We start from the raw sequence: 22960 nt of genomic DNA, 5'->3' as shown, positions 1-22960 counted from the left end.
TGGTAAAAGAAATGATGGGAAGGCGGACCAATAGCTGACTGAGAAGCCTCTCAAGGTACCGCCTACCTGAAGGTGCTATTTATTCAGAACTGTGGATGTGTGAATCATACCTTAACTTGTGATGCTCCTGCCCCAGACTCCTAGGGAGCTGCAATTACAGATTTTGCCACTGTTCCCTGTTAGGAATTCTCATTTTTAATAAGCCGTTTGAGTTCTATGCTCTTACCCTGGTCCTGCAATAGGCATCTGTGGACTAGGATAGCCTGAGAGGCGCCATCTTTTGGTGAAGCTTTGGTGAAGATATAGGCAGCCCCTATATAGGAAGATATAGGACAGAGGACACCTACAGGGATGTCTTGTTTCCCTTAAAAAAAAAAAAACCACTTGCTTCCTGGTACTTCCCTCTAGAAGGAAATAGGCTATACCTGGTTTCTAGCGGATGGCAACACTTCCCTCCTGAATCATGCTTGCTCAAGCCTCAAGGTCACTCTGTTTCTTCATAGAAGATTCCCTGTTCACTTAGTGACCTTCATGTGAACCTAACCTGGGTGTTCTGTGACCTTCCCGACCTTTCAGATGAAGGGCAGGGTTTAAGAGGCCTTCAATTACCAGTTGCTGTTACCAGAGGTGGTCAGGGACTGGCTTGGGCATTTCCAGTTTCATAACCTTTTATTCAAGGATAGAATAAATGACCACACAGATTTTAAAGCACCAAGAAACTATAGTACAGGTCAGAAAACACACTAACAAGAATGTCAACAGTCCTCAAATACATCCTGAAGTTTCCTTTTCTGGTGTTTCACAGGAGGAGTTTGGTCACTAAGAGGCACAATTTGGATAGTTCTTGATAGATTAGGTCATATGATCATTTCTCTACTCAAATGTCCCCTCTCATAATGTAGTCGGAGGCTATTTGTTCGTTCCTAGCTGCTCAGACCCAAAAGTATTGTGCAGAAACTATATTATTTGCAATACTGTTTGGCCAATAGCTTAAGTGTATTTTCTAGCTAGCTCTTATATCCTAAACTAGTTTTTCCTGCTACAGCTGAGTCAGGAAACCACTTAAAGGATCTGTGTCTCTGCTTGCCACTAGCAAACAGAGCAAGAAGCTGCATCAAACTCTGTTTTTTGTTTTCTTTGTGTGTGTGTGTGTGTGTGTGTGTAGAATTCCTTTTCAAGCTCTCTCATGTTTTAAGTGGATTTAGTTGGCCACATTGGTCCTAATTTGTAGTTAGAGACTGCCAGTTCTGCTTGCTTGTTTCCCAGTCGCTCAGACGCAAATAACCACACAAAACTATATTAATTACAACACTGTTTGTCCAATGGCTCAAACATAGTTTTAGATAGCTGTTATTTCTTAAATGAACCTGATGGAGGAGTGTCTATGTGTTACTTTCATTATTAATAAAGATACTGCCTTGGCCCTTTAAGAGAACAGAAAATTGGGTAGGCGGAATAGACAGAACAGAATTGTGGGAAAAAGGAAGCAGAGTTGGGGAGATGCTTCAGGCAGTGGCCATGATTCTCCTCTCTGAGATGGACGCAGGTTAAGATCTCTCCTGGTAAGCCACACCTCGTGGTGCTACACAGATTACTAAATATGGGTTAAAGGAAGATGTGAGAATTAACCAATAAGAGGCTACAGATAATGGGCCAGGCAGTGTTTAAAATAATACAGTTTCCGTGTAATTATTTCGGGTGTAAAGCTAGCCGGGTGGCGGGACTCAGCCCCGCCGCTTCTTTCTACAGGAACCCATTTTTATTAATCTGTGTATTGTCACAAGGCTGTAGCTTACCAGGTAAGTTCTGGCTGCCAGCTGGCGTCTTTCTCCTTAGGCAGCTCCATAGCGTATCACTGACTCCGCCTACTCTCTCTCTCTCTCTCTCTCTCTCTCTCTCTCTCTCTCTCTCTCCATCTCTGTTCTGATTTCCTGCCTGGCTTTACTCTGTTAAGCCATTGGCCAAAAGCAGTTTTTTTTTTTATATCGACCAATGAAAACAACACATATACAGAAGGACCTCCCACGCCATCATAATGCATCCAGTTTTGATAATGCACACATCCATTTATACACATTGGTAACATGGCAAGGTGGAGGCTCCTCTCTAAACACTTGGGAATACGGTTTTGCCTCACTGCATATGCAACCAACCTAGTTTCTGGAATGCAGTCCAGGATGTGTTTGACTAGAAGAGGGATTGTGGAGGTGGAGGGTAGTGGTTCTCTTCCCCATGGTTTAAAGCAGGTAGCAAGGCAGCTCTATGCAGGTGTGGGACCTGTGTTGCTGATAGATTGCTAGGCACATTCAGAGAGGGCTGTGCCAATAGCTCAGGCCAAGTGGAGTCTGAAGTTGGTAAGGTATTTTCTATATTTGCCTGCCTCATTGAGTCAAACGGCTTTGTCTCTCTGCTCATAGGGCTGGGCTACAACAATCTCCATGGCACCAGCTCTAAGAAACTACATAATGGGAAGTCTGGAGCTCAGAGCTCTGTAGCAGCTCCCACAGGTTGGCCAGGCACTTGACAGGGTGCTGCTCCATTCTTATCTTCCCAGGGGCCTGGGTGCCCTGTAGACAAACATCCTTACTATTGGATGTTGGCTGTACAAATTTTACCAACACTGTTGTGGGGGCAGTTCTGTGATGGCTTGGCCTTTGAGGTCTCTCTTCTTTGCCTTTCTCATGGACTGGACTGTCACATAGGAAGTACCCAAGACTCATCTTTAGCCTCAAGGACCCGTAGACACTGACTGCTTCAGGCTTTCTGGTCACATGCACTAGTTCCCACAATCCACAGGACAATCTACCAATCAGCCATTACCACTGTAACAGAATGTTTTCTTCCCCATCCTGAAGTACCCAACCACATAATACAGTGCTCATAGAGACAGTCAGTGTATTCCACCCTCAGTCTAACCAGGTGGCAAAATGGGAGCCATCCATTTTTAGCAGTAATATTGGTAGATCTGGAGTTTCAATCTTAAACTAGAGTGGAGTGAATGTTTTATTTTCAGGAAAACAATGAGCTACCTATCCCTGTGGCTTGGTCAAGGGCATGAGAAGATACACACATACATTCATTCGTACATACATACGTATATACATATATCTGAACAGGCATAATGATGCATTAGCTTTCAATGGCTGCTATAACGATTACTACCAACTTTCAGGTCCATTGCTTTATACTTCTGTCGATCAGAAATCAGGCAAGCATCTCCAGTGGGCTGAAACCTTGTCCTCAGTGTGTACTCATTCTGGAGGCCCTGGGGGAGAATCATCTCCTTGCTTTTTCCAGTCTCTGGAAGCTGCACACATTCCCTTGTTCACATCCCATTCTCTCCATCTCAAACACCAGCAGTGCTGAGGCAAGGTCTTCCCATGCCATCTTCTCTCTGATCCGCTGTTCTGCCTCCTCAGTCTACCTTAAGTGACTCAGCATTACAGAAGATCAAGGTAATTCTTGGCCCCTTAAGGCCAGCGATTATCAATTATAAGTCTACATGCCACCTAAATCCCAGGGATTAGGCTGGCACAGCTTCGGTGGAAACACTATCATGACTACTGCAAAACGGCAGCCATATAAAAGTTAAAACTGCTTCCATTTTATATCTTGGCAAATGATGCCCACCCAATAAGCATAACTGATCCATGTGATGGTGAAACTTCCATATTCTGTATTATAAAGAGCAGCCGTCCTGCACTGTATCCTGGTGAGGTCCTTGGGAAGCCAGAGTACTAAGGTTTGCAAAAGTTCTCAGATGATTCTAACAAGACACAGCTGGGAGCCACTGAGTCAAAGGACTTGCTCTGCACCATCTAAACGTACTGGGCTAGCATATGCTTCTGCGTCCCACTAAGGCATGAAACTCAAACCCCACTCCTTCCCCTACTCTTTTCTAAATCGCAACACTTTACTAGACCTGCTGTGCCCCATCTAACCTGCAAAGCATCACAGAGTTTGGTCTGAACTCCAGTGAGAGGATGGGTGTGAACACATTTTATGATGTGTCATGCAAATGACAGAGAGTGCTAACGAATTCCACCTGCTCAACTTAGCCTTTGTGTGTGTGTGTGTGTGTGTGTGTGAGAGAGAGAGAGAGACAGAGACAGAGACAGAGAGAAGAGAGAGAGACAGAGAGAGAGACAGAGAGAGGGGGGAGAGAAGGGGGGAAGAGAGGAGGGGCTAGGGGAGACAGACAGACAGAAGACAGAGACAGAGAGTTGCTCTCACCAGTGCTCCCTTTAGGGAGAGTAAGTAGAAAGTAGATGCTTGTCCTGGAGCTTGGGTAATCCTGTTTTCCTGTTACTTACTCCTTCTCATACATAATCAAAGTCTCCAGTTCTAGCCTCCTGTTCCATCCATTTCTACCATCACACAATGCTTCAGGCCTCCTTGCCTCTTGCTATACTGCTGCCCTAGTCCTAGTTCTCCTATTTGCATTCTGGACTTTCCTTCACTTAGATGAGACTGTCTCTCTGGAGCCCCTGCCTTTGATGGAGCTCCATTTTCTGTGCTACTGTCTTCTGTTTGTCAGACTTCCTCTCTCAGAAGGACAGGAACCTTGCTTTCCTAAGGAAACAGAGTAGATACTTTATAAATATTGTTGACAACCCAGTAACCTGGGAGCCAAATCTCAGGAAGATTTACATGAATACCCCTTGTCATGTCACCAAGAACTGCTTTGAAATCACAACTCAGAATCATCAATGTTTTTGCTGAATGCAAATACTTTATTGAAAGCCAGTGGTTGTATATAAGCAAAACCACCATGTTGGGCAGTTTGAGATGAAACTGGCAGGGTGAATAGGTGGTCTCAGGGCTGGTCATTTGCTGTAACTCTTAGGGCCAGGCTCCAAGGAACCTGAGAAGTCTTCTTCTAGCCCAGATCCCACTGCCAAGCCTTCCTCTTCACTCTTGGTTAACTGGTCATCCTTGGCTCCATCTGAAACAGAAGAGAAGGGTACCAGAATCGATCCTTTGTTAAGAGATCCCAGGACCAGACTCATTCCTTATCAATTTCCTGATAATATTAAATTCATTTCTGGGATGCAGGGATCTTTGGTATGTCAAGGGACTCAGTTGGTCTTGAAGCTAAAAGCAAAGTTGAGAGTTCAAAACACTTTAGACAAAGGCCTCTTCTCTGATGTTCCATCTCTCCCTCTCTGTCAGTAGGACTTCCATTCTGGACCCTCCCTCAAATCATCCCTCCTCTGTGACCCCTTCAGGCCCTTGGGTCAGGCCCTTGGGTACAGGTCCTCCAGTGAAAAGAAAGAGAAAGGACATTCACATTGTCTCCTCACTCTCCTGGAAGTTTCTTAAGAATATTATATTGTTCCTACAGGCCTAATGTCTTACCATGGTCCATTTGACCCCTTAAGCCCCAGCAGCAGGAAGTGGGAATACCGTCTTGTGCCTCACCGCTTCCCTTTCTCTGAGATTTTCTATGTATCCCGGCAAAGGGCTGCAAGAGGTTGATGATGTTTCTCTTCCTGCACGGGTGTTACTGGCTAGAACTGGCTGCCATTTATCACTCAACCTTCCCATGTCCTTCCTTCCCTCTGTCCAGTGCCCTCTTCTTGAGCCTCACCCTTACTTCTCCTCATCTCCCCCGTCTGATCAGGAGGCTCCTGGCAAAGGAAGAGTTTTGGACTGTGCACGCCTCATGAAAAGGGGCTATGCACCCAGTACCTAGTGACCTACCTGGCAGCCTTCATGCATGCATTGGAAGCCAGCACACAGCTAAACAGTAGGCACTGAATCACTGACTCTAACACCATCCCCAAATTCATAGCCCACAAGGCACTACTACCTGCATCCTTCAGAGCCTGGATGTACTTGGACCAGAAGGAGCAGTCAGCTCGTTTCAGGCCCTGGCGGTTGGGAAGCTGGGCGCTGAACTCCTTGTAGCTTTCTCCTCCAGCTCCAGGGACAAAGTCAGGCCAGGGTGCTGCAAACTCAGCTGCCTTCCTTGAGAACTCATGTGGGTAGTTGGGATTTCTAGGGAAAAGAGAAGAAAGCAATGACTCTGGGGGAAATGCATCTTCCTTTTTAACTCTTGATATCACATCTTACTTGCTCTGGCCTGCAAGGGCAAATCCTTCAGCATTGAGTTCCAGATGGGAGCTCAGTTGGTCCAGCTTCCAGCTGGGAGCCTAGAACACTGTTATTATAAAGCATTAGGCCGCAAAGTTCTCTGAAATCATCTCTAACAGTCCGTATTCAATTCATGACCCAGTGGCACCACTCAGGACCTAGTGTGGCCCCATCTTTCTGAATTCTCTGGAGACAGAGGTACCCCTTCTACTTTGGTGTCCTTTGATCTGGATGCCACGCCCAGTTTCTGAAGGCCCTTGCTTATCCAAGTATGCATAAGAAGGTGGGGTCAGAGGTCACCTTACAATCCATAGACTAAGGTCCCATGAAAGAGATATCGCCTCCAGAGGTAACAGGACAGTGGATTTATCTCCAGGCTATAGGGGTCCCATGGCATTTTGTTTTGTTAACAGAGTCATTTAGCCTCAGAATCTCAGAGCAGAGACGAGAATCTAAAACACGTTAAGATCTACCCATCGTCATCCACTCTGCACTTTTCATGGGACAAAACCTGCCATTTTAGACTCTTCCACCAAAGCATCCCTACCCTGGAAGCTCTCCTGGAGAGAGGGCGTGCCCTCCTCCAGGTTGCTTGAACTTGGGTGCAGATAGCGGCCCTGACCCCATGAATACTCCTTATGTCATCTGTTAGCTCACCCTTCTGCAAGCGTCTTAAGGACATCCTGCTATCTCCATATTCCAGATGTCATCATTAGGACTCATTTTACTCTCTGGATCTGATCCCCCATCCCACCAACCCCATCTTCATAACTGGAGTGCCCCCTCAGCATCTGCCTTGGCTCAGGTTGCCCCCTTCCCCAGAGCAGCTTCCCTTAGCTCATCTGAATGGCTTGAAAGTCCTGTGTGGATGCTGCTTACTCAGGAAAACCTTTTCTAAAACTCTAACAAGAAGAAATGCCCCCTTCCCTTAGACTTCCACAGCAAACGTCACAAAGCTTTACTTGCTCTGCTTTGACTGTCTGAGGTTGTTAACAGCTTGTGGTTGTGCCAGGAATCTCTCTACTCCCTCAGGGAACTTTGAGATAAAGGAAGTAGAAAAACTTCCAGGAGTGGGGAGGAACAGCACATCTGGGAAGTGGTGTACCACAGGACTGGATCGGAGGCTGCTGGGGAGGTGGAAGCTGTGGGAGCACCAGAATGCCAGGATGACACACCACAGCTGACATCCTTAGGTGGCAATGCACCCATGGGACACAGAATGGCTCTCTTCCTATTGGTCTTTCCTCAAGGGACACTGGGCAATGCCTATGGATTTTTTAAATATTTATTCTTTTGAGACAGGGTCTTTCTGTATAGATCAGACTGGAGTGGAAATCCCAATCCTCCTGCCTCAGCCTGTGGGCTGGGATGACAGACGATACTGTCATACCTGCCTGCCAGAGACATTTTTGATTCTCACAACTAGAACAGAATTGAGTGCTGTGTTGTGGATGTAGAATGTTTCCCACAAGTTCACATGTTGAATGCCTGATTCCTGGCTTGTGAGGATCTCATGAGATGTCTGGACCTCTAGGAGGTAAAGCCTCCCTGGAGGAACTACGTCAGTGGAGAATTGACCTTGTCCCTCCTGACCTCATTCTCTCTCTCCTTCGTGTCTTCCACGAGGTAAGAAGGCCTCTTTACACACCTCTGCTGCTGTGATGTGCTACTGTCCATTAGGGAAAACAACCAAGGACAAACCATGGGGAATTGGGACCTCAAATAAACCTTTCCTCCCACAGGCTGTTTGTCAGGTATTTTACCACAACTATGTAAATAGCACAGTGTATACTGTTGGCATCTAGTGAACAGAGACCAGAGATGACACTGTCAATTATCTTACAGAATATGTGTGTGTGTGTGTGTGCGCACACACACACACACACACACACACACACACACATCTTAGTCAGTCCCTAGTGTCCACAGTCCAGAGGCCCAGAGGCTAAAGAAACCCCGACTTATTGCATCAGCGGTCTGAGCAACGAAGGACTCAGCTAGAAGATTTCTTCATGATTTATCTATAAAGATTGTTTGATTAGAAACAAGGAAGCCAAGTCAGGGATACGGTAACAGAGAACCGCAGTTTTGAATCAACTGATAAAACACGCAGCCTTTGCATTCAGCGGTGGGGTTGGGAGGGAGCACATGATGGGATTCGGAGAACAGTGGGCCACATACCCCGATCTGATGAAGTTGGCAAAGTACTGCATGACTTTCAGGGCCAGGCTCTGCTCCTCCGTTGAGAACTGGCCCTGGTAGGCAGAATAGAAGGGCAGTCCGAAAGCATACTGCACATCTGCCAGCAATTCCAGGCTGAGGAAACAGGGAGAGGCAAGAAGCGTGAGGTGGTAAATATGAACTGATGTAGGAGTGTTTCTATCTATCTGCTGTTTCATTGGTTAATTAATAAAGAAACTGCTTGGCCTGATAGGTTAGAACATAGGTGGGTGGAGTAGACAGAACAGGATGCTGTGAGTGAGCCAGATGCCTCTGGCAATCGTCATGCCTCTTCTCTCTGAGACAGACGCAATGGAGCCAGCTGCTAGGTCAGACATGTTGAATCTTTCCCGGTAAGACACCACTTGTGGTGCTACACAGATTATTAGAAATGGGTTAATCAAGATGTGAGAATTAGACAATAAGAGGCTGGAACTAATGGGCCAGGCAGTGTTTAAATGAATACAGTTTGTGTGTTGTTATTTCGGGGTATAAGCTAGCCAGGAGGCTGGGAGCTGGGCAGGAATGCAGCCCGCCACTCCTCCTCACTACAATGAACCCAAACCTAGCGGACCTCCATTGGAAACAAAGCCGTCTCACACCTCCTATCATGTGTAGGATGCCTGTTTAGTGTGACATCCTACTGGGCTTGTATCCAGAGGCTAACCTGGTCTGGGGTAGACCCATGGCACATGTGGTAGCTGAGGCTCACTGGCTGTTGAGAACTGATGACCAGATAATGTTCCAAGATGACCCTTTGACTCTATTTTAGCTACAATACTTATATCATCTTTGGATGCTTGTTCCTCATTTGAGGGCGGAGATCAGATGCTTAATGAGAGGAATCCCACAGTAGCTCAGAACTAAGAAATATACAGGTATTTATAGGTGGGTAGGTATTAGCTGTAATCTTCCCGCAGCACTCAATGAACAAAATCATAAACCATGGACAGTTTCAAGTCCCTCTTCTGCATTGGTCCTTTATCTGCAAGTTGTCAGCTCCTCGAGGGTGACTTCTGCTCATGTAGCGCCCTTGCACCGGACACTTGGTAGGTATTCAGTAAATGTGTGTCATGACTGAAGTGAGCCTCTAGTAGGCAATAGGCCCCTAGGCCTCACACCCTTACTGACAACTGCTCCGTGTTGAGAATCAAAAGGGGTCATTTTTCCTATTCTAGAAAAGTCAAAGGAGTGACAGATGGCATGCTTGCTAGTATTCATCAGGCTCCAGTAGAGAGCGAGGTAAGAGCTGAGTCCTGAAGAATTGCAAATAAGGCCTGAAAAGGTGGAAAATTTGGGTAGTGTCTGAGGCAGAGAGCCTTTGACCATGGCCTTGAGCCTCATGGGAAGAAGCCTGAGCTGAGGCAGGGCCACCACTGCTACTGTCCAGTAAGGACAGAAGCCACATGAGATCTCCGACTTTACCTCAGCCCCGCTCAACTTAAATCCTTCCCAGGGAGCCAGAGCATGGTCAGACTGAAATAACTGCTCACTGCTGACTTTCAACACAAGTTCCATGGCCAGTAACCAAAACTGACGAAGCTCGGCAGAAAACAGTAACAGGCGCTGTCCCCAAAGAACTCTGACTAATAGCCTCAGCCGGAAGGTGGCTGAGCTGGGCTCTCCTCCAGCCAAGAAGAGAGTAGGGTGCGGGGGTAGAGATAGTGACGACATTTCTTACAGTTTGTGTGCTGGAAGTCATCATCCTTCTGATGACAGGGTAAGAGGCAATACTGGAAGAGGCCTACTGGACCCTAACCACGTGATAGGTTTGGGGATGAGTCTGTAACCACAGAGATCCTGAAGTTCTTAGCGTAAGAGGAAGCATGTTGACCTTGTACCCACAAAGCATACCCCAGCCCTACAGCCCTTCCTCTGAAGGAACTGTGGGAAATGGAGGAGGGGAAGTCTTGCTTCCACAGCCTCTGGCCTCTTTGCTTATTTTAGAGAACCACAGACTTCTTAAGTACCTGGCTCATGTCTCTCTTTGGGTAAACCTGAGAAACTGAGATCCTGCTCCCGAATGCATAAGGAGGTCATCGTGGGCCTCAGAGACCACATGCCTTTCTGTGCAACCTTTTAAAGGTGAGCTTCCAATTTACTTCACGTACTCCGGTCCCACCTGTGCCCCCAGGGAAAGTTCTTATGAGCACGGTGCCCTGGAGGTGCCCATCTCCAGCTCAGAAATTACCCAGAGAGCAGCAGTGTTTCTGGTCTCCTCGGCGCCCAGCAGAGCTGATGGTACATTATTTTGTGGGACAGTCGTGGCTTCTACTTGACTGGAAGGACTAAACTGGACTGAACTTGACTCTTTCCATAAATTGCCACAAACACAAATCTGCACTTTTCAGACCCCGCACCCTCTCGGCACTCAGGCTAAGTGTCTTCCGAGAGCTACCATTGGGGGTCATTAAATGCTTTGTCTATCATGCAGATACTCCATGTACAAGAGGCCCAGCCTAGAAATCAAATTGTGGAACACACACTAAGTTTATGGTTTTTGCAGGAAATTCAGAAGGGGATCCGAAAATAGCATCTTCCTACTTAGGCCTCACACTTGGAGATGGAACAGGAAGGGAATGAACCCAGGTACAGGTTCCACATAAAAACCCGGATCTGAGTCATGCTGGTTGCTTCTCATCTAGCATGGCTGTTTCTGAGCAGCTGACCACCATATTGGATGATGGGGTTCTTATTTTATATCTCATGAACAACCACCAAGTTACAGGGTTTCTGTGAACCACATTTTCGGGTGTGAGGGACAAGATCATTGTGCACTGTGAATGACATGTCTTTGAAAATAAGAATGCTGAGTGCAATGATAATCTTCTCACACTTAGATAAATACCTATAAAACTGGTAAGACCTGTCAATTTTACTCACAGCTGCAGCCATTTTCCTCACTTTCAACAGAGCCCCGTCGCCCGGCCTTCTTTACCTACAGACATGTAGGCCTTTCCCACCTCAGGGCCCTGGCACCTGACCTCCATTTTGGGGGTTCACTTTTGCACTAGCGCCGTCCCCTGTCCTTTAGGTTGGAAGCTCGAATGATGTATTTCTACCTGGTCCTTCCCTCAGCACTGAGCCCAGCACCTTAGGGCTCCTCCCTCCCGGCACTGCCAAGTTACCCGAACGTGTACAGACGGATGGTATGCTCTCTGCTGTCTGCCCCGTAGCAGGCAGGCCTCTGTCGTGTCAGGGTGGAAGAGGACTGGAGAGTGGATGGACCACTGTAGGGTGTGGTGGGCAGTGTCAGCAGAGCCTGGCTTTTATCACCCTGGGAGAGAATCTCAAGGATCACACGGGATGTGACTGGGCCCATGGACCCAGTTCAAGAATGCAGCCCGGTGCTGTTTTCTTTGGCTTGCCAGTTTCTGCAAAGTCACCAAGATAACGGGCTAAAGAGATGGTATTTTGGATCTGGAATGGGCAGGCCCCTGGAATGCACAAAAGTATCTAGAATGCAGTGGTGTTCGAAACATCTCAAGGCTAAGATTCACAGTTCTGTTTCCCACAGCTGGGCAGCATTTAAAGGAGGAGCATGGCTGCCTTCATAGCCATCTTTATTTCCTTTCTTTCCTAGCAGAGTTTTATTAATTCCTTAAAATAACCGAATTCTGATTATAAACACTGAAGGGCCTACAGAGTGTTGGATATTGAACATGTATTGTCTTTAATTCTTGTACTCCAAAGATGAAGTGGAAGAAACAACACCCATTTCACAGGCAAGAACACTGAGGCAAGGGAACTCGCTTAGATGAAACAGTCAAAAAAAGCAGAGGAGAGAGTGAAAGCCATGGAGAGTTTCCTCCCATGGCATTGAAAGTCTGCCAGATATGTATGTGGGCATGACCCTCGCAGAATATATGCAAGCCTCAGAATGATTTTTTTTTTTACAGGTCCTGTCTCCACCTCCCTTCTCAGCAGCTCTGAGCGACAGTTATTCTTCTCCCAGGTATTTCCTAGGAGGTCCAGAGAGGCTAAGTGAGTTGTCTGGGGTTGCACAGCTACTATAAACTTTGCTTAGTATGGACTTAAGCAATCTAGTTCTGGCTAAAGTGGGTACAACTGAGAACAGAGGAGCAGGCAGGAGACAGGTGAGAGTCCAGACTGCTGCTCATGTGAGGGGAACATATCCCGTCACCTCCCCAGACTTTTGTTTCTGTGTTGGGAAAGTAAAGATCTAAGAGGAGATGTCTTCTTTGCCTCTGGGTATGAGGCTTTTCTCTTACTCTACAAGGACGGGGCTTCTCTGTCCTTGCCCGGGTGTTGTTTCTCCCCTGCTCTCGGCAGAAAGGACAGCTTAGCAGTAATGTGGTGAGCACAAGAGTGCCACACTGCTGTTTTGTGACATCTGAGCAGTGCTCTATATGGAAGGGGGTGGTATAGCGTCTGCTTGCTGGCCCTTGCCAGGAAAGTTGCTGTATGCCAACAGAACAGAGGCAGGAGACAGACGGCGGGAATGTAACACACACACACACACACACACACACACACACACACACACACGAACCAGAAATAAAATGAGAGAAGAGACAGCTCTGGGGAAGAGAGAGAAACCTGAGGGAAGGAAAGGGAGAGGAAGGGGTAGAAGCTAGAGGGAGAAGGGGAGGGGTAGAAAGGAAGAAGGAAGTTGTGGGGAAGGGAGACTTTGGAGCAGTAAAAAGAGGACTTGCCAAAAGTCTCAAGTTCCTTCGATGATGTGCTCAGTAACTGTAGTGTCTACTACATCAATGGCTCCACATTGTAACTGTTGTGACAAGGAAGATTGTCGAGAACAGTGGGACTCCTGTGGTTTAAAGTCACCCAAGCCCTGGTCTACACACAAATCCATTACTGCGTGGCCCCGAGAGAGAGGTCCTACTCTCTCAGTATTGTTCAGATGAAGAAACCTAGACACCAAGACCACATGACCTGAATCAGGTCAGTAGCTGGTAAGAGTCAAGGGCATGTTGCTAGCTGGAAGGAGAGGACGCTGAGTCCCTGCCTGTCACCAGGGCACATAGCTATGCTTCAGATGTCTCCATGTCTTTCCTCTGGAAATGATAGGACAGCCTTGGGCATTGCAGCACTCAGGTTAGGATGGACAGCTAGGGCTGATTTCAGGGAGCCTTCCTCTTCCTTGACGCACTGGTGTCTGGGACCCAAGTTCCCTGGATCCCAGGGAAGTTGGTCCTCCAGGCTCACTACCTGCTTGCTCCAAGCCAAAGCACCAGCCCCAGGGGAGCCTACAGGCCAGAAATGCAGGCTTGTCCCCAACTGTCAAGAGGGATGGTTTGGTTTCTGGGTTCAGTCTTTCCTCACTGTCTTGTGAGCGCCTATCCAGTCCTTCCTTGAACACAGAGCCTCAGACTGAGGTGTCAAAAGTTATGAGGATCCTTCATAATCGGACACAACGTGTGGCTGTTCCATGAAGGTCCCCAGGATCATGATAAGGGCCCAGTCTGCCACTGCTCAGAAGCACAGGCAGAGGCTAACCAGCAGAGAGAAACCCTGGCTAGCCTAGCACACCGAGGGTGCTGTTGGCTGCAGTTTAGTCCTTCCCTGAAGGACTATCCACTTCAGGTCCTTGACCCCAGAAGCCTCCAACATGGGACTCTGTGATCTACAGGAAGCTAAGGGCTCTTGAGAGTACATCTGTGTCCTCTCCAAAAGAGACGCCAGTGCCCTCACTCCAGTACCTTAGAACAGGATCACACGACTGAGTTCAACTGAGGACTGATGTCCCTGCAAGAAGTGGGAATTTGGACACAGGGATACACACAAGGCATGAAAGGAATTGGGGAGCAGAAAGACTGGCTCTTTTTGGTAAGCAATACCTGAAGCAACCAGAGGCCAGAGGTCCCCTGTCACACCCTTTCCAGAACCTGTGGAGGCACACCTCAGCCCCATGACATCGGCACTCCGGCCCACAGCCCTTCCAAACATGGGACAACACATTTCTGCTGTTGAAGGCCACAAAGTCTGTGGGCCCTCCCCAGGGGAGCCTCTGAAACCAACCCAGGGTTCATGCCCTCTTGACTCTGCTGGAACTGTGTGCATGCTGGTGCTTTCCTTTCCCTTTGCTGACACGTGTGGACCTCTTTCTCTCTCTCTCTCTCTCTCTCCTCTCTCTCCTCTTTCTCTCTCTCTCTCTCTCTCTCTCTCTCTCTCTCTCCTCTCTCTCTCTCTCTCTCTCTCTCTCTCTCTCTCTCTCTCTCTCTCTCTCTTTCTCTGCTACTGTAAATATTCAGGACAAAAAGATACAAACTTCTTAAGGCTCCAGAAGATATGGCTTTGCTGTGGGAGGCCCACACCTTTCCATGGCTTCTCCACCTCACTAGAAGGAGGCAAATACTGATCAGAGAGCCATGAATCCAGGCCCTGGCACTGCAAGGCATGGCCGAGGATGAATCTAGAAACATGTTCTGGGGTAGGCTTCCAGGTCACAGTGACTCTACTGTGCCCACACTCCTGAGCTCCTTCATCATTCCTTCATTCATTCATTTCTTCCTCCTTCCGTCTCTCCCTCCTTCCCTCCATCATTCCCTCCTTATTTCTCTCCCTGACTCCCTCCCATCCTCCCTTCCTTCCACACATTCCCATGAGAGCTAGAGCGGACTATTTAGCCTCCCATCCTCAACCCCAGGACACGGTTTGACTCTAGAGGTTGGTGTGGTAGAAACTATAAACAGCTCTAAGCAGAGAGACCGCATGGTCTAGTGGAAGCACATCTCTAGGCTGGGAGGTGTAGAGACAGCCATTGCTCTGCACTGAGCCAGATGCTCATCTTGGGAAACAGAGGAGAGCACGCTGAACCTTCTTGAACCTCAGAGAGAATAAGTATCTGCGATCCTCCAAGACTCCTAAGTTTAAGACTGATCCTCTGTCTATTGGTCTTAAGAGCTGAGCCTCACAAGGTTGATATGAATAGAATCAACAAGGTCCCAAGAAACTCATTCACATTCCTGCACAGAGGTGCCTTTTGGTGTGGGTCAGCCCTCAATAGATATCCCAAGATGCTGGTGTCTTGAGTCTGGACTTCAGCCTCCACAACTGTAAGTGATAAGCCCGGGCTGTTTGTAAGGTGCTTTATTAGACTGGCCTGATTGGCTCAAGAAGCCTCTGTCTACGAAGCAGGGACAACCGTCTCAACCTGCCACCCTCACAAACAGTCCTTGTGTTTCCACTGGATGCTGCAAAAACCAAGTCGCCCGTTCGGACACACTACAGCTCCGGTTTCACTGAGTGGAAAAGACCACAAGTCTTATGGGACTACATTATCCAAGACTCCTTTCAAGGCTTTACCCAAGGGTTGCTGTATGAAGTTGCCATTCAGATGTGGCTTAATGTAGGCATCTCAGTTCCTGCTGGAATGGGCTTTCCACATGTTGTGAGGGCAGAAGTAGAACCCAGGCTCCATAGCCCTCCCTCCAAATGCTGTCATTCATGTTCTCATCCCGCCTCCTTGCATCCTTCCTGTAGCTCCTCGCTTCCTGTCCATCATTTTTTCTTTCCTATGTGTGCCTCTCATGTCTCTCTCCTGTTCTGGTGATTTTTGTTTCACCCCAGGATTTTATTACCAGGCCCTTGAACCTCTTCTGGACGATAGAGAAATTGAAGTAAACAGAAACCTCTCAGCTGGTCTTGGCAGCTCATGCTTACTATCCCAATGCTTGAGAGGCTGAGGTAGGAGTACTGACAAGTGTCCATAGCCAACCTGGACTATATACTTAGTGCTGGCCTAGCCTGAGTTACAGAGTAAAGAAAATATGAAACCAAATAAACAAAAACAAACAAATAAGAAAGATATGCTTGCTTCTACGGAAAGTCAGTTCTTTTTTTCTGTTTGTTTTTTTGTTTTTGTTTTTCGAGACAGGGTTTCTCTGTAGCTTTGGAGCCTGTCCTGGAACTAGCACTTGTAGACCAGGTTGGCCTCGATCTCATAGAGATCCACCTGCCTCTGCCTCCCAAGTGCTGGGATTAAAGGTGTGTGCCACCCCTGCCCAGCGGGAAGTCATTTCTTAAGCACTCAATTCACAAAGGCGTAAACAAGTAGGATCCTAGCAAAGGAAAAGGCTCTCTTCTTGCCCAGGAGAGAGAGAGAGTAACTTAAGTCAGAGCTCCATATCCTCCATGGTGTATGAGTCCTCATAAGTTTATACTTCATTTTTTCCAGGCAGAAACACCATGGAATAAAGTACCCTTGACCACTGCCCCATTTGTAGCCAATGAAGGGAAGGCATACATGGTCAAGCCCTGTCCCACATCACAGAGGAATGGCCCATGCCTCATCCTGCCTTCTTTCTCTTCTTTGTGGATCATAGTGGTGACAGGGACCCTTGCCAGGCAGCCGTCTCTGTCTACATTTGCTATAGTCACATGATCACCTTACCTGCCATGACCATAGCTTTGGGGCATATGGTACATAAAGACATTTCCACGGGTTCTCTTTGCCCAGAGGCTGGCCATGTTGACCATGGGACAGATGATAAAGTAGTCCCTGAGGAAAGGACAGAGGAGAAAATTTGGTTACATGGCTGTAGGGGGAGGGCTGCACCAGGCAAGCGCTTCCCATAGGCAGGCCCTGTCCACCAGGCCCATCGCCTCAAAGATCCCCTGCCCAGCCCTGCATAGGTGCCTTCCAGTTCCCCCGGGGCCACACTGGTAGATGTACAGCTTGGTTTATGGGACTACAGTTTGAAATGTGTCCATGGTGATGGGTTTCCCAGGTCAAGAGGCCTCTGGTAGGTCTGAACCTCTTTTCTGAATATTAACAATGCTTAAAGATTTGCCAGCAACCCTTATCCACAGTAGGCAGAGGAGTGGCATCCTGCACAAACGGGCATATTGAGTGGCCCCGACTTGCCTGATGGGCCTAGCTTACCGGGTGGCATTCTCCAGTGCCCGCGAGAAGGAGGCATAGTCGTCTGTGGAGTGTTCCAGGGAGTAATACCATATGGCGGCTGCGAGGATGCGGGCATCCGAGTCCTCCCCACCTAGCGAATTCTGCAGTGCCTGGTAAAAGGCTGTCTTGCTGTTGGTTCGGCCTTGTCTCTCTTCAAATTGCTTTGAAAAATGGGATGGAGGAAGGAAAGAGAAAGATACGGATTTTCCCAACCATATCCCGAAAGGTATACTTTGTGTCCTTCAAATATTGTTATAGAATTTTCTCTCAGAGAAGCACAGCATTAAGCTCTTGTACTTGTTCCAGCTCCACCTGCTTTTTACCCTGTGACCTTAAGCAAGTGGCTCTTCCCCACCTGTGCCTTCCTTTGCCCATTGGAAAATGGGAGTGCCTTCCCCTAGGGTTTTTAAAAGAAGAATGTGAAGAAGCCAATCCCACTTTCCCACTTAGTCTGTCTCATCCCGACCGCTGGGCCATATGCTGCCTCTTTCTGGATTTATCTGCCTAGGTTTAACTGGTGTGTGCCTAGTAGTGGTCTGTTGTGAGACATTTTGTTCCATCCCATATACTTGCCCTGGTCATTCAGAATATAAACAGATAGTGTTACCTTAAGAACACACTCTTCCCCTGGGCCAGTTCTCCATTGCCTGGGAAGTGTCTGGGACCATAAGGTCCTGCTCCTCTGTCTATTAGGCTATGTCCCAGTAGGCAGAGACAGGGACATGTAAGTGGATGTCCAGGACCTCACAGAGTAGGCTTAGCATGGGCAAGGGTACACGGATGAGGATGGGGCCAGGCCTGCTTTAGGAGAGACAGACAAAGAAGCTGCCCTGCTGGGCTGAGGGGCTGCCTAACTGCTCAGGAGCAGCGCTTCTCAGCTTCCCTGCCCTTCTCTTTCCTGGCAGCTGACTACACTGTGGGGTGGAGAACAACTCAGCTCCTACCTCCTGGCCTCAGTTTTCTCCTTTCTGGAGACAAAGGGCAGAAGATGCAGGTCTTTCCTTGATGCAGGTCTGGGAGTGAGGCCAACATGCCTGATCCCCAGACAGGCTCAGGATACATATATGTTTACGTGTTTCCAGGAGTTTCTGCATACCACGAGCCCATACAATGGCAGGCCCTGGTGTGTTTACACTGCTCTATAAACTCCTCTAAGTACAGGATCAGGACACAAGGAGCCACATGTTGGCAAGCTAAGGAGCATGTTCCCACCTGTAGGACAGGAGTCTGGCCTACCCACCTGAGGGATGACTGATGGAAGACATGTCCCAGGTGCCTAACACTAGCCTCAGGAGACCGTGAGGAGGACCACAGGGGCTAGCATGCAAAAGGGCCATGTTTCTTTAGTCTTGATAGATGTTTTAGAAAGAAATCTGAAATTCATCACTATCTGCTAAGCAAGGTTGTGAGTACATGAGCATCCCAGCTTCCAAATATCAGTGAATGTGACCAGAGACAAAAGTCACAATAAGAAGAGGTTGTGTAAGAGCACACAAATATACTCCATCCTCACCCACACATCTACATTCTCTCACAGACCCCCCCCAAAAAAAGCTCCACATGAATATCATACACCCACTTCACTCTTTTCATTAGAATCTGGGGGCTACCGTTCATTTACTGTAGGCTAATAATATTGGTTTTCACCGACCCATCTGTTGTCTATCGTACTGATTTCATAAGTTTCCAAAGGCATGGGGGAAACTGAATTGGATGATTTTCTGGAATTGCTCATAACAAAATAGCTACTAAAGCTGTCACATACCTCCTGCCACTTACAGCTTGGTATTAAGCATTTTCTGACTGCTTCACCAAAGTCTTCCAAGAGCCCTGGTTCTGGGTATGGCATCACCCTATTTCCTGCTACAATCTCAGACCAGTGGAGCCTGTACTCCTTAGGGCCACCATACAGTGAGCCATCATGAGCTGGTATTTAGCCCAGGCCTTATCATGGGGGCACCCAGTCCTTCCTCAGCTCTAACTTAATCATGACCCAGAGTTACACTGCAAACACAGGACCATACAACATGGAAAGGAAGCTGACCCAGATCTCAGCCCAGAGTAGTAACAAGAACACTGAGTTGGGAATCAGTGTGAGGGTCCAAGTCTCAAGCTGCCTTTGAAAGGTCTCGGAAGAATGATTTCATCTCTTCTGATCCCAGTATCACTAAACTGTAGGGGATGCTGTGGTCCAGCCCTGGGTAGCTTCTGAGAGGATTGGAGCACAAGACAGTCACCTGTACTATCCCATTATGTCGTTTGTGCTGTAGGTCAAGAGCAGCTAAGAGGCTCCCTCAGAAGGACCTACTTGGAGACAGCATCCCAGCTTGGTTCCCAGTCCTCTGCATTCCCTGGTGGTATGACTTTGGCTTGTCCTACAGCCTCTTCAGTCCTCAGGTTCCTCATGTGCAGTCTGGAGTTAACTAAAGTAAAGGCTGCATGCGGTGTTGTCTTTAGAGTTCAGAAGGGCAGTCTGAAACACCCTGTTCAAACTCTGGCCTAGGTCACTTAGTAAAAGGCAAATTTGTATTAACTGTCAGTTTCACTGGCATCAATGAGAAAACTGCAGAAAACCTAGAGGCCCTAAACCACTTTACTATAGGATGAAGAGAGCCCTGTGGGTCTGACTTCACAGAACAAGGCCTCTCTCTTGCTTTTATTCATATCTTCATTTCTTTAGGTGGATGCTGTGGATCTTTGAAAGGCTGTGCAAGTATTGATGGTTGAACTATCATGGATGTCAAATTCCCTGGTCCATTGGCCCAGCTCCCAGCCCTCAGCAAAGGCACTGATGAGCAGGGGGCAGGGGAACACCTGTGTCTATTTCCTGTCTCTAGCTGTTTTGCAAGGCCCATGTGCTGATGCAGAAATGATGGTGAGAAGACTCAGTTCTGGGATCTCGGGGGATGTACAGTCACAGGGGGATTGCTGGACACTTGGAAGGCATAGCTTACCTCCACTTTCTAGCATGAGGAGCGGGACAGAGATGTCCAAGTACCAGGACCCTTGTGTTCTACCAGCCAGCCATGCCGGGGACTACTGTATACACTGAAGGCAGTGGCTCTCCCTCACTGGTGTAAAGATGAAGCCTCTTGCTGAGACACCCAGGATCAAATTAGGGAGGTCGAAATCTGTGTCCAGCCCAAGCCGCAGGCCTTCTATTCAGATGTCCCCACCTCCTGGGGGCTGCCAGTCATGCACAGCTAAAGCATGCCCCATTCATCTCTTTCCTCTGTAAACACTCTTGCTTACCTGGGGGTACCTTCTTCCTGTCAGTCTTTCATTCTAGCGAGGTAGACCAGAACCATCCTCTGATCACACTCAAATCAGGCCCTCTCTCTAGGTCCTCCTGAAAGGGTGAGGAGCTCTTTGCATGTTTACAGCACCACAGTCCGGTCTCTACCTTCCCCACTACCCAACCATCACCAGGGTCTTGACCGGACACGAGAATGCTTGTGTTTTTATTTTGAAAGGGTTCTCTCAGCACCATCGTTTAAATAGCCACCGGGACGGCATATCACTGCTCTCCCTCTTGCTTCTTCCTCGGCCCCCTCTACTGTTCCTCAGGTTCCTAGGATATAATCTTCCTGGGTCTGACAGACAGCCATTCCCATTATGGCTCCTATATCTCCATCTGCCCTCAGATGTCCCTGTTCCATGGTTGTCTCCTTCTCCCCTGCAGGTCTCAATCCAAGGGACTCATCTGATAGGCTGTCCCTGCCCATCCCTAAAGTGTTTTTCCCTTTCCATTGTCTCCATTGAAGCTCTCTGGCTCTGTTTCCTCCAGGGCTCCTCTCAAGACCTGAAACCCTTAGTGCTTATGTGTCATTGATTCTTAGTTCTGTGAGCTCTGCAAGGCACAAGCTCTAGCTGTGTGCTCAGAACTTCCTCCCAAACCCCAGAAGACCTCAGGACACAGAGTCTTTAATGAAACCCTGGGGGTGCGTGCATAAGTCATTTGTGAACCGTTGATCACTACTTATCTTACTAGAGAGCTAAGAGCCAAAAGCTGGCCTTCTATCAGATGGGGCAGGATCAGTGCCAAGTGTCTATCACATGTTTAGACACACACAAAATATTCTATTAGCTTCTTTCCAAGTTATAAGAGGAAATAGGACGCCAGGGCTGAGATGACGATAGAACAATTCTAGCTTGTTTGGCACTCATATTTGTATTAACAGTTATAAAATATTGTATATTTGGGGGTTAAGTCCACATGTTCTACCTTTAGGGAGAGCCTCCAAAGCATTAGATGGGAAGATATGGGGTGTCGAGCTTTGAGGGTCTGAGACTCAAGTAGGAATGGAAGGGTTACAGATTCTTAGCTAGGGCATCCATAGAGCTGGAACCCCCACAGAGTCCCTCTCTGTAGAGAGCTGTCTCCATTCTTAGATATGCAGAAAGCAGGCAGGGCTCACTGTGCTACTTGGAAGCTGCAATAGCCACAGCTCTGACTGGCTAAACAACTTGTCTAAGCCACGTGGTCAAAACCAGGAATCATGACCCATTATTCTAATTCACATCCTGTGTCTGTCTAGGTCCAGACCTAGTATGAGGATTTGGGACATCTTTCCAAGAAATCTCTCTCTCTCTCTCTCTCTCTCTCTCTCTCTCTCTCTCTCTCTCTCTCTCTCTCTCTCTCTCACACACACACACACACACACATACACACACACACACACACACACACACGGAGGATTCCTGCATCCGCCTATTACTATGAGCTGCCACCAAGGATTCGATACTGCTGCACTGGGGCTCATGCCAGCGACTTGGCTGCCAGGTGCAGCTTTCCAACTCTCAGACAGCCCCCCCTTCACAGGCCCCACTGCACCTGCTCCTGAATGAGGCCAACTCCCAGCCAAGCCCAGGGCACGTCGGCTACACTAAGCTTTGGATTTTTCTTGCCTTCCTTGGAGATGCTCTGAGGGGAAGCGGCACCGTGCATCTTGGAACAAGTCTGCTTCTGCTAATGCAAATGTAGTCTTGGTTAATGCAGACAGACTGTCAACTTCAGCAGTCAGGAGGAGAAGGAGGAAGGGGGGGGGATAATTCCCCATCTCAGAGACCAATGAAGAATTTCAATAGAATGCTTCGACTTCAGAAATGAGATCGCTTTGAGCAAACGGAGGCTTCCCACCTTGCCAGGCATCTATGCAGCCCCCATGCTCTGCAGGTATGTCTCTGAGTGTTATGAGGACTCATTGGGTGGACCCTGGTGGCCTGGGTGGCAAGGGTGAGGGAATTTTGATTTGATGAAACCCTACCTACCCACCCTCTTTGGTCTGAGTGCATTTGGTAGCTAGGCTGAGGGGCTGAATGAGGGCTAGGAGGCACCTATCCCTCCCTGGACTGTGTGTGTTTGTGGGTTGGGCTACAGCAGGCGTTTCTGTAGGTTGCTATGAGGAGAAAGTGTGTGTGTGTGTGTGTGTGTGTGTGTGTGTGTGTGTGTGTGTGTGTCTGTTTTAGTATGTACGTTTACTTCTGCTGTGATTTGGAAAACTGACCTGAGGGCAGATGGTTCAGTGGCTGTAAGTCTTTTGTATTTCTTCTAGGGACCAGTGTCATTAACTATTCTATTAACGAATTCAGCATAAAAATAGCTATCGTTTTGTCAGGTCCAACTATTTTCTGGACAGTGGAGTAGGTTTGAGTTCTCTGGGAATATTCAGCAGGATCTCTATGAATTGTCTCCCAATTTACAGATAGGGAAACTAAGTCTCTGGTTCTGGGGAAATGTACATGCTTCCAACTACA

The 22960-nt window shown here is 48.0% G+C and overlaps 1 protein-coding gene across 1 annotated transcript in view; it reads right to left on the bottom strand.

The window, feature by feature from the left end:
- Window positions 1-4826: 4826 nt before the first annotated feature.
- Window positions 4827-22960, bottom strand: part of Tg (thyroglobulin) — a 181321-nt gene continuing 163187 nt past the window's right edge. The window contains 5 exon segments of the mRNA XM_038341990.1: window positions 4827-4945; window positions 5810-6000; window positions 8278-8412; window positions 16691-16798; window positions 17183-17364. Of these exon segments, the coding sequence (XP_038197918.1) occupies window positions 4827-4945; window positions 5810-6000; window positions 8278-8412; window positions 16691-16798; window positions 17183-17364 (735 nt within the window).

Source organism: Arvicola amphibius, chromosome 9 (genome assembly GCF_903992535.2).
Source record: "Arvicola amphibius chromosome 9, mArvAmp1.2, whole genome shotgun sequence".
NCBI classification, from domain to species: Eukaryota; Metazoa; Chordata; class Mammalia; order Rodentia; family Cricetidae; genus Arvicola; species Arvicola amphibius.
The sequence above is the reverse complement of the archived record's forward strand: the minus strand, read 5'-3'. Positions and strand labels throughout refer to the sequence as shown.